Here is an 11,883-nt window from a genome sequence, read left to right on the forward strand (position 1 = left end):
GAGGCTATATACAGGGGGTACCGGTACAGAGTCAATGTGGAGGCTATATACAGGGGGTACCGGTACAGAGTCAATGTGGAGGCTATATACAGGATGTACCGGTACAGAGTCAATGTGGAGGCTATATACAGGGGGTACCGGTACAGAGTCAATGTGGAGGCTATATACAGGGTGTTACGGTACAGAGTCAATGTGGAGGCTATATACAGGGTATTACGGTACAGAGTCAATGTGGAGGCTATATACAGGGTATTACGGTACAGAGTCAATGTGGAGGCTATATACAGAGGGTACCGGTACAGAGTCAATGTGGAGGCTATATACAGGGGGTACCGGTACAGAGTCAATGTGGAGGCTATATACAGGATGTACCGGTACAGAGTCAATGTGGAGGCTATATACAGGGGGTACCGGTACAGAGTCAATGTGGAGGCTATATACAGGGTGTTACGGTACAGAGTCAATGTGGAGGCTATATACAGGGTATTACGGTACAGAGTCAATGTGGAGGCTATATACAGAGGGTACCGGTACAGAGTCAATGTGGAGGCTATATACAGGGGGTACCGGTACAGAGTCAATGTGGAGGCTATATACAGGATGTACCGGTACAGAGTCAATGTGGAGGCTATATACAGGGGGTACCGGTACAGAATTAATGTGGAGGCTATATACAGGGTGTACCGGTACAGAGTCAATGTGGAGGCTATATACAGGGGGTACCGGTACAGAGTCAATGTGGAGGCTATATACAGGGTATTACGGTACAGAGTCAATGTGGAGGCTATATACAGGATGTACCGGTACAGAGTCAATGTGGAGGCTATATACAGGGTGTACCGGTACAGAGTCAATGTGGAGGCTATATACAGGGTATTACGGTACAGAGTCAATGTGGAGGCTATTTACAGGATGTACCGGTACAGAGTCAATGTGGAGGCTATATACAGGGGGTACCGGTACCGAGTCAATGTGGAGGCTATATACAGGGGGTACCGGTACAGAGTCAATGTGGAGGCTATATACAGGATGTACCGGTACAGAATTAATGTGGAGGCTATATACAGGGTGTACCGGTACAGAGTCAATGTGGAGGCTATATACAGGGGGTACCGGTACAGAGTCAATGTGGAGGCTATATACAGGGGGTACCGGTACAGAGTCAATGTGGAGGCTATATACAGGGTGTTACGGTACAGAGTCAATGTGGAGGCTATATACAGGGTATTACGGTACAGAGTCAATGTGGAGGCTATATACAGAGGGTACCGGTACAGAGTCAATGTGGAGGCTATATACAGGGGGTACCGGTACAGAGTCAATGTGGAGGCTATATACAGGATGTACCGGTACAGAGTCAATGTGGAGGCTATATACAGGGGGTACCGGTACAGAGTCAAGGTGGAGGCTATATACAGGGTGTTACGGTACAGAGTCAATGTGGAGGCTATATACAGGGTATTACGGTACAGAGTCAATGTGGAGGCTATATGCAGGGTATTACGGTACAGAGTCAATGTGGAGGCTATATACAGAGGGTACCGGTACAGAGTCAATGTGGAGGCTATATACAGGGGGTACCGGTACAGAGTCAATGTGGAGGCTATATACAGGATGTACCGGTACAGAGTCAATGTGGAGGCTATATACAGGGGGTACCGGTACAGAATTAATGTGGAGGCTATATACAGGGTGTACCGGTACAGAGTCAATGTGGAGGCTATATACAGGGGGTACCGGTACAGAGTCAATGTGGAGGCTATATACAAGGTATTACGGTACAGAGTCAATGTGGAGGCTATATACAGGATGTACCGGTACAGAGTCAATGTGGAGGCTATATACAGGGTGTACCGGTACAGAGTCAATGTGGAGGCTATATACAGGGTATTACGGTACAGAGTCAATGTGGAGGCTATATACAGGATGTACCGGTACAGAGTCAATGTGGAGGCTATATACAGGGGGTACCGGTACCGAGTCAATGTGGAGGCTATATACAGGGGGTACCGGTACAGAGTCAATGTGGAGGCTATATACAGGATGTACCGGTACAGAGTCAATGTGGAGGCTATATACAGGGGGTACCGGTACAGAATTAATGTGGAGGCTATATACAGGGTGTACCGGTACAGAGTCAATGTGGAGGCTATATACAGGGGGTACCGGTACAGAGACAATGTGGAGGCTATATACAGGGGGGACCGGTACAGAGTCAATGTGGAGACTATATACAGGGGGTAACGGTACAGAGTCAATGTGGAGACTATATACAGGATGTACCGGTACAGAGTCAATGTGGAGGCTATATACAGGATGTACCGGTACAGAGTCAGTGTGGAGGCTATGTACAGGATGTACCGGTACAGAGTCCGTGTGGAGGCTATATACAGGGGGTAACGGTACAGAGTCAATGTGGAGGCTATATACAGGATGTACCGGTACAGAGTCAATGTGGAGACTATATACAGGGTGTACCGGTACAGAGTCAATGTGGAGGCTATATACAGGGGGTACCGGTTCAGAGACAATGTGGAGGCTATATACAGGGGGGACCGGTACAGAGTCAATGTGGAGACTATATACAGGGGGTAACAGTACAGAGTCAATGTGGAGGCTATATACAGGGGGTACCGGTACAGAGTCAATGTGGAGGTTATATACAGGGGGTACCGGTACAGAGTCAATGTGGAGACTATATACAGGGTATTACGGTACAGAGTCAATGTGGAGGCTATATACAGGGGGTACCGGTACAGAGTCAATGTGGAGGCTATATACAGGGGATACCGGTACAGAGTCAATGTGGAGGCTATATACAGGGGTACCGGTACAGAGTCAATGTGGAGGCTATATACAGGGTGTTACGGTACAGAGTCAATGTGGAGGCTATATACAGGATGTACCGGTACAGAGTCAATGTGGAGGCTATATACAGGATGTACCGGTACAGAGTCAATGTGGAGGCTATATACAGGGGGTACCGGTACAGAGTCAATGTGGAGGCTATATACAGGGGGTACCGGTACAGAGTCAATGTGGAGGCTATATACAGGATGTACCGGTACAGGGTCAGTGTGCGGGGGTACAGGTTAGAGGTCATTTGTAGGTAGAGGTGAAGTGACTATGCATAGATAATAAACATGGAGTAGCAGCCTTGTACAAAACAAATGGAGGAGAAGGTCAATGTAAATTGTCCAGTGGACGGGATATATATGAGTGACTTGACTATAGCATATTATTTAGGCTAATGGGATATATAGCTGTTGAATTAGGCTACAGGTTACATGTTACAGGCTACGGGTTACGGGCTACAGGTTAGAGGCTACAGGTTAGAGGCTACAGGTTAGAGGTTACAGGCTACAGGTTAGAGGCTACAGGCTACATGTTACAGGCTACATAATACAGGTTACAGGCTACAGGTTACAGGCTACAGGTTAGAGGCTACAGGCTACATGTTACAGGCTACAGGTTACAGGCTATGGATTACAGGCTACAGGTTACAGGCTACGGATTACAGGCTACAGATTACAGGCTACATGTTACATGCTACAGAATACAGGTTACAGGCTACAGGTTACAGGCTACAGGTTAGAGGCTACAGGCTACATGTTACAGGCTACAGGTTACAGGCTACAGGTTACAGGCTACGGATTACAGGCTACAGGTTAAAGGCTACGGATTACAGGCTACAGATTACAGGCTACATGTTACAGGCTACAGATTACAGGCTACAGATTACAGGCTACATGTTACAGGCTACAGGTTACAGGCTACAGATTACAGGCTACATGTTACAGGCTACAGGTTACAGGCTACAGGCTACAGGCTACAGACTACAGGCTACAGGTTACAGGCTACAGATTACAGGCTACAGGTTACAGATTACAGGCTACAGGTTAGAGGCTACAGGCTACATGTTACAGGTTACAGGTTACAGGCTACATGTTAGAGGCTACAGGCTACAGAATACAGGCAACAGATTACAGGCTACAGATTTGAGGCTACAGGCTACAGGTTACACGCTACATGTTACAGGCTACAGATTACAGGCTACAGGTTGCAGTTTACAGGCTACAGGTTACATGTTACAGGCTACAGATTACAGGCTACAGGTTAGAGGCTACAGGCTACAGACTACAGGTTACAGGCTACAGGCTACAGGCTACAGGTTACAGGCTACAGGCTACAGATTACAGGCTACAAGTTACAGGCTACAGGTTACAGGTTACGTTACAGGCTACAGGTTACAGGCTACAGCCTACAGATTACAGGCTACAGGTTACAGGCTACAGGTTAGAGGTTACAGACTACAGGCTACAGGTTACAGGCTACAGGCTACAGATCACAGGCTACAGGTTAGAGGTTACAGACTACAGACTACAGGCTACAGATTACAGGCTACATGCTACAGGTTACAGATTACAGGCTACAGGTTACAGGCTACAGGTTAGAGGTTACAGACTACAGACTACAGGTTACAGGCTACAGGTTACAGGCTACAGGTTACAGACTACAGGTTACAGGCTACAGGTTACAGGCTACAGATTACAGACTACAGGCTACAGATTACAGGCTACAGGTTACAGGTTAAAGGCTACAGATTACAGGCTACAGGTTACAGACTACAGACAAACAGGTTACAGGCTACAGGTTAGAGGCTACGGGTTACAGGCTACAGGTTACAGGCTACAGTCTACAGGCTACAGTCTACAGGCTACAGGCTACAGGTTACAGACTACAGGCTACAGGCTACAGGTTAGAAGTTACAGGTTAGAGGCTACAGGTTACAGGCTACAGGTTACAGGCTACAGGCTACAGGTTACAGGCTACAGGTTACAGGCTACATGTTACAGGCTACATGTTACAGGTTAGAGGCTACAGGTTACGGGCTACAGGTTACAGGCTACAGGTTAGAGGCTACAGGTTAGAGGTTACAGGGTACAGGCTACAGGTTACAGATTACAGGCTACAGGTTACAGGCTACAGGTTACAGGTTACGGGCTACAGGTTACAGGCTACAGATTACAGGCTACAGGTTAGAGGTAACAGGTTAGAGGTTACAGGTTAGAGGCTACAAGTTACGGGCTACAGGTTACAGGCTACAGGTTAGAGGCTACAGGTTACAGGCTACAGGTTACAGGCTACATGTTACAGGTTAGAGGCTACAGGCTACAGGTTACAGGATACAGGTTACAGGCTACATGTTACAGGTTACAGGCTACATGTTACAGGTTACAGGCTACAGGTTACAGGCTACAGGTTACAGGTTACATGCTACAGGTTACAGGCTACATGTTACAGGTTACAGGCTACATGTTACAGGTTACAGGCTACAGGTTACAGGCTACAGGTTACAGGTTACAGGCTACATGTTACAGGTTACAGGCTACAGGTTACAGGCTACAGGTTACAGGTTACAGGCTACATGTTACAGGTTACAGGCTACAGGCTACAGGCCTAATAGAAAGGTCATGTCATGCTATGATGACACTGTGATGTTTAGTCTTAATCTATTCCTGATTACACCCACGTTGTTCAACTTTCACATGAAATACCAGATAAACTGATTATTAGACCTGGGGGGGGGGGGGGGGGGTCTTAAACCCAATCGATAGATTCAATTAGTTCATTACAGTAGCCTTTATGACCTCAAATTGTCACCCTATTCAACAGTACACTCCTTTTAATCATAGCCCCTATTACACCAAGTCAAAAGTAGTGCACTATATCGGGTGGGTAGCATTTGCGACATTCAACCTAATCGTTGTGTTATTTATTTATCGGTTATCTCACCTCACAGTCGTAAAGAGCCGTTAGCTGATCGATTATCCATTCCTCCAGATTCAGTCTCTTTCTCAATTCTTTTCGGTCATATTTCACGGTTACTCGCCCTTGCTTCCGAACAGGGATCTCCGGTTCTTCGGTGGAACCGGCAGCTGCCGTCTGGAAATATACCCGGGGTTGAGGACTCGTCTCTGGGCTGGTAACCGCAGCCATGTTCGGTCGGCTGAAGAAGATCCTGGAAGTCCTGTTGGTAGAGCGAATTTATTCGCGTTGTTTTTTGTATTGTTCTCCGTGTTGTGTGGTCGTTTAACGCGGTATTGATTCTACAGGAGCAGATAGAAAATGTACCGAGTCAAGTCTCTGTTACGCTATTGTTCCCTTCTTGCAAAAGAGCATGGCATTAGGTTCACTTCGTGGTTTCCAAATCAAAATCACCATCAAAAATAGACTATAAAATTGTCTTATTTCCACTGTGACAATTCGTCGCATAAAAATACAGCTATAGCAAAGAGTCTCCTGTTCAGTACAAAGAGAACATATTCCACGCGGCTCTCCCGTCTCTGTCCTCGTGGTGTTGTAAAAAACGTATGAAAAAGCGGTTGACTTGTCCGTTTTCTACTGATAACTTCACGTTACGTAGACAAAATAAACGATAGTCCTGATTTATTTACTATTTCCTCTCTTCTTTCTCGTCTTTTTTTTTGGCCCTTTCCGCGTCCTCTCTCTCTCTCTCTATTCCTTCAGTGCCCCTCTCTCTCTCTCTCTCTCTCTCTCTCTCTCTCTCTCTCTCTCTCTCTATTCCTTCAGTGCCCCTCTCTCTCTCTCTCTCTCTCTCTCTCTCTCTCTCTCTCTCTCTATTCCTTCAGTGCCCCTCTCTCTCTCTCTCTCTCTCTCTCTCTCTCTCTATTCCTTCAGTGCCCCTCTCTCTCTCTCTCTCTCTCTCTCTCTCTATTCCTTCAGTGCCCCTCTCTCTCTCTCTCTCTCTCTCTCTATTCCTTCAGTGCCCCTCTCTCTCTCTCTCTCTCTCTATTCCTTCAGTGCCTCTCTCTCTCTCTCTCTCTCTATTCCTTCAGTGCCTCCCTCTCTCCAAACGCAACTCCTCTAGTGATTTTCTCTCTCTCTCTCTCTCTATTCCTTCAGTGCCCCTCTCTCTCTCTCTCTCTCTCTCTCACTCTATTCCTTCAGTGCCTCCCTCTCTCCAAACGCAACTCCTCTAGTGATTTTCTCTCTCTCTCTTTATTCCTTCAGTGCCTCCCTCTCACCAAACGCAACTCCTCTAGTGATTCTATATATATATATATATATATATATTTCTCTCTCTTTCCGTCTGCCACATATTTTAACACGTTCATTCACTGCTAAAGACACCACAGCCCCACTACTAACCACAGCGTTCCTAGCTGGTGATTTGATTTTGAGTCCCTGGAAACGTGTTTAATTGTTGGACATAAAAGACTGTTAAAAACGCCAGTAAATCGTCTCCCAAGTGATTTTAATTTTGGAAATCAAATGTAAGTAACGGTTGAAATGATATATGTTTTAGTCAAATATTACATCATGTTTGGGCTTCTTTGCTGTTCATTTGCAGTCTACAAATTATTTGTATGTTTGTTTGTTGTTGAGTTTACTCTCCATAGCGGAATAGATTCTATCTCCTTCCCTAGTTGAACATGTTTGAGTAGTTTAGTAACCTAGGTTACACAACGTCAGTCTATGTATTATAGAAATTGTGACCCGCAGATATATATATATATTTTTAAAATGAAATAAATTGTTTAATTTGCACAGAAGACAAATACAAAACATGATTTTGACGATTAAAATAAATAAATAAATAGATAATAACACCTAGATTAACACCAATAAGCATCTATACGATCTTTGTGAATTAAACTGAAGGCTACAACTGGCTGGTCCAGTTTGTCTGTTAGGCTACTGTTAATTGTACCTTAGGGGCTGAGATAAAAACACTGAGCGCTTTCCAAATCTCTCTCTCTCTCAATTCAATTTGATTCAATGGGCTTTATTGGCAAGGGAAACATATGTCTCTCTCTCTCTTGCTCTCTCTGTCTCAATCTCTCTCTCCCTCCCATAAGGCTCTTGTCCAAAGCAGTGAACTACATAGGAAATAGGGGGGTGCACAGATGGAGTGATGGTTTCAACAGGAAAATAAAGGATTGTCTCTGTTAACAGCATGTGTGTGTGTGTGTGTGTGTGTGTGTGTGTGTGTGTGTGTGTGTGTGTGTGTGTGTGTCATCACATTTTTTTCACTGGGGTTTGTATCGTTTAACAGCGGCAATAGATACCCTGGCAAATGTGTTTGTGAGAGAGAGAGAAAAAGAAAGAGAAAGAGAGAGGGAGAGAGACATAGAGAGAGAGAAAGAGAGAGAGAGAGAGAGAGAGACAGAGAGACAGAGAGACAGAGAGACAGAGAAAGAGAGAGAGAGACAGAGAGAGAGTCAGAGAGAGAGAGCGAGAGAGTCAGCCATCCATTTGCATACCATGATGATTCAAGCAACATCTCTGAGTACTTGCATACACACACACACACACACACACACACACACACACACACACACACACACACACACACACACACACACACACACACACACACACACAGACACAGTCACACACAGGCACACACACACACACAGACACAGTCACACATACACACACACACACAGAGACAGACACAGTCACACACACACACATACACACACACACACACAGTCAAAGTCATTCCATCCCCCACTTTCACTCTCCCTACAAGTCTATCGTTGATATTCCTTGTTACCATTTCACTGGTAAGATATAAAATATATGGTGTCAGTTTGTGTTTAAATAAGGCTTGCTGTCTCGGGTTACTGAACTGTAAGATTCAGACATACTTCCTGAATTATTCAGGTTTCATGTCTTGTTGCTAGTGTGTGTGTGTGTGTGTGTGTGTGTGTGTATGTGTGTGTGTGTGTGTGTGTGTGTTTGTGTATGTGTTTGTGTGTGTGTGTATGTGTGTGTGTGTGTATGTGTGTGTGTCTGTGTGTGTGTGTGTGTGTGTGTGTGTCACATATGAAAGAATTGTGACCTGGATCAAACTAAAGCGCTGTTATAATTGATATATTAAACATCCAAGGTTAATCTCATATGACAACAAATATCGACGGTCAGCTTTTTATGTTGTTAAAAAAAAAAAAATTGGGGGCAGTTATCTTTCAAAATACAGTGAACAGAACCTTTAATTAAATAAATAAACACAAATACAAACTGAACCTTTAATTAAATCAATCAATAAAACGAGATCTAAGGTAAACTAAAATCAGCTTTTTTCCAATCTTAACCATATAAACACTAAATTGTCTTTGACAGTGGTCGCCAACCAGCTGATCTCCAAGCCATTCCTAGTCGATCACCAAACATCTGTGTTCCAATTATTATTTATTTTTTTCGTTTTGCGCTGTTGATGGTAGCCAGCTAATGTGGGAAGTCAACGTGTTCCCATTCTGAACCATTTCATGTGTCTGAAGGACCCGTTTCTCAGTGGGGGGATGGAGAGAGGAGGGGCGGTAAGGAGTCATTACTCAGCTGTGCCTCACAATAAAATCAACAAATTATATATTACCAGTGTGATCATATACAGTGCCTTCGGAAAGTATTCAGACCCCTTGACTTTTTCCACATTTTGTTACATTACAGCCTTATTCTAAAATGGATTCAATACATGTTTTTCATTCAGCAATCTACACACAATACCTCTATGATGACATCACAATACCCCTATAATGACATCACAATACCCCTATAATGACTTCACAATACCCCTATAATGACATCACAATACCCCATAATGACATCACAATACCCCATCATGACATCACAATACCCCTATAATGACTTCACAATACCCCTATAATGACTTCACAATACCCCTATAATGACATCACAATACCTCTATGATGACATCACAATACCCCTATAATGACTTCACAATACCCCTATAATGACTTCACAATACCCCTATAATGACATCACAATACCTCTATGATGACATCACAATACCCCTATAATGACTTCACAATACCCCTATAATGACTTCACAATACCCCTATAATGACATCACAATACCTCTATGATGACATCACAATACCCCTATAATGACTTCACAATACCCCTATAATGACTTCACAATACCCCTATAATGACATCACAATACCTCTATGATGACATCACAATACCCCTATAATGACATCACAATACCTCTATGATGACATCACAATACCCCTATAATGACTTCACAATACCCCTATAATGACATCACAATACCGCATAATGACTTCACAATACCCCTATAATGACATCACAATACCGCATAATGACATCACAATACCCCATCATGACAAAACAAAAACAGGTTTGAAATTTTTGCAAATGTATTAAAAATAAAAACCAGAAATACCTTATTTACATAAGTATTCAGACCCTTTGCTATGAGACTCTAAATTGATCTCAGGTGCATCCTGTTTCCATTGATCATACTTGAGATATTTCTACAACTTGATTGGAGTCCACCTGTGGTAAATTCAATTGATTGAGCATAATTTGGAAAGGCACACAGATGTCTATATAAGGTCCCACAGTCGACAGTGCATGTCAGAGCAAAAACCAAGCCATGAGGTCAAAGGAATTGTCCGAGACAGGATTGTGTCGAGGCACAGATCTGGGGAAGGGTACCAAAACATTTCTGCAGCATTGAAGGTCCCCAAGAACACAGTGGCCTCCATCAATCTTAAATGGAAGAAGTTTGAAACCAGCAAGACTCTTCCTAGAGCTGGTTGCCTGGCCAAACTGAGCAATCGGGGAAGAAGGGCCTTGGTCAGGGAGGTGACCAGGAACCTGATAGTCTCTCTGACAGAGCTCCAGAGTTCCTCTGTGGAGATGGGAGAACCTTCCAGAAGGACAACCATCTCTGCAACACTCCACCAATCAGGCCTTTATTGTAGAGTGACCAGACGGAAGCCACTTCTCAGTAAAAGGCACATGACAGCCTGTTTGGAGTTTGCCAAAAGGCACCTAAAGACTCTCATACCATGAGAAACAAGATTCTCTGGTCTGACGAAACCAAGATTGAACTCTTTGGCCTGAATGCCAAGTGTCACGTCTGGAGGAAACATGGCACCATCCCTACGGTGAAGCATGGTGGTGGCAGCATCATGATGTGGGGATTTTTTTCAGCAGCAGGGACTAGGAGACTAGTCAGGATCGAGGGAAAGATGAATGGAGCAAAGTTCAGAGAGATCTTTGATTAAAACATTCACTAGAGCGCCCAATGAACTCAGACTGCGGTGAAGGTTCACCTTCCCCAGGACAACGACCCTAAGCACAAGGCCAGGACAACGCAGGAGTGGCTTTGGGGGAACAAGTCTCTGAATGTCCTTGAGTGGCCCAGACTTGAACCCGATCAAACATTTTATTTAACCTTTATTTAACTAGGCAAGTCAGTTAAGAACACATTATTATTTACAATGACGGCCTACACCCTGGCCAAACTGTCCACTAACGCGGACAACGCTGGGCCAATTGTGTGCCGCCCTATGGGATTCCCAATCACGTCCGGTTGTGATACAGCCCAGGATCAAACCTGGGTCTGTAGTGACCCCTCTAGCACTGAGATGCAGTGCCTTAGACCGCTGCGCCACTCAGGATCCTGAACATCTCCGGAGAGACCTGAAAATAGCTGTGCAGCGACGCTCCCCATCCAACCTGACAGAGCTTGAGAGGATCTGTAGAGAAGAATGGGAGAAACTCCCCAAATACAGATGTACCAAGCTTGTAGTGTCATACCCAAGAAGACTCGAGGCTGTAATTGCTGCCAAAGGTGCTTCAACAAAGTACTGAGTAAAGGGTCTGAATACTTATGCAAATGTGATCTCACTGACTCTGGGTCAGCTTGAGACTGGGTTAACACAGCTAGACACCTAACTTTTTATATAAATAATTTGCTATTTTATGAACATTTTGTTGGCTGAGTAATCGTGAGAGAAATTAATCCAGCTAGTAGCTAGCTTAAATACGGCATTTCAATTTAAATGTCAGGTCTGC

General features: G+C 44.4%; 1 protein-coding gene across 4 annotated transcripts in view; it reads right to left on the minus strand.

The window, feature by feature from the left end:
• Positions 1–7,074, minus strand: part of LOC110510459 (protein phosphatase 1 regulatory subunit 14B) — a 54,197-nt gene extending 47,123 nt beyond the window's left edge. Inside the window, exons 1-2 of one of the 4 annotated variants that reach the window (XM_021591826.3) lie at positions 6,136–6,999; positions 5,797–6,031 (exon numbers count right to left, since the gene is read on the minus strand). In XM_021591826.3, the coding sequence (XP_021447501.3) occupies positions 5,797–6,000 (204 nt within the window). In that variant the 5' untranslated portion in view covers positions 6,001–6,031; positions 6,136–6,999. Of the gene's footprint in view, positions 1–5,796 lie in introns of all 4 variants that reach the window. The other 3 variants (XM_090213330.1, XM_036958335.2, XM_021591827.3) reach the window with 3 other exon arrangements.
• Positions 7,075–11,883: the final 4,809 nt, after the last annotated feature.

The sequence above is a fragment of the Oncorhynchus mykiss genome, chromosome 21 (assembly GCF_057628025.1).
Source record: "Oncorhynchus mykiss isolate SJ-2025 chromosome 21, ASM5762802v1, whole genome shotgun sequence".
Lineage (NCBI taxonomy): Eukaryota > Metazoa > Chordata > Actinopteri > Salmoniformes > Salmonidae > Oncorhynchus > Oncorhynchus mykiss.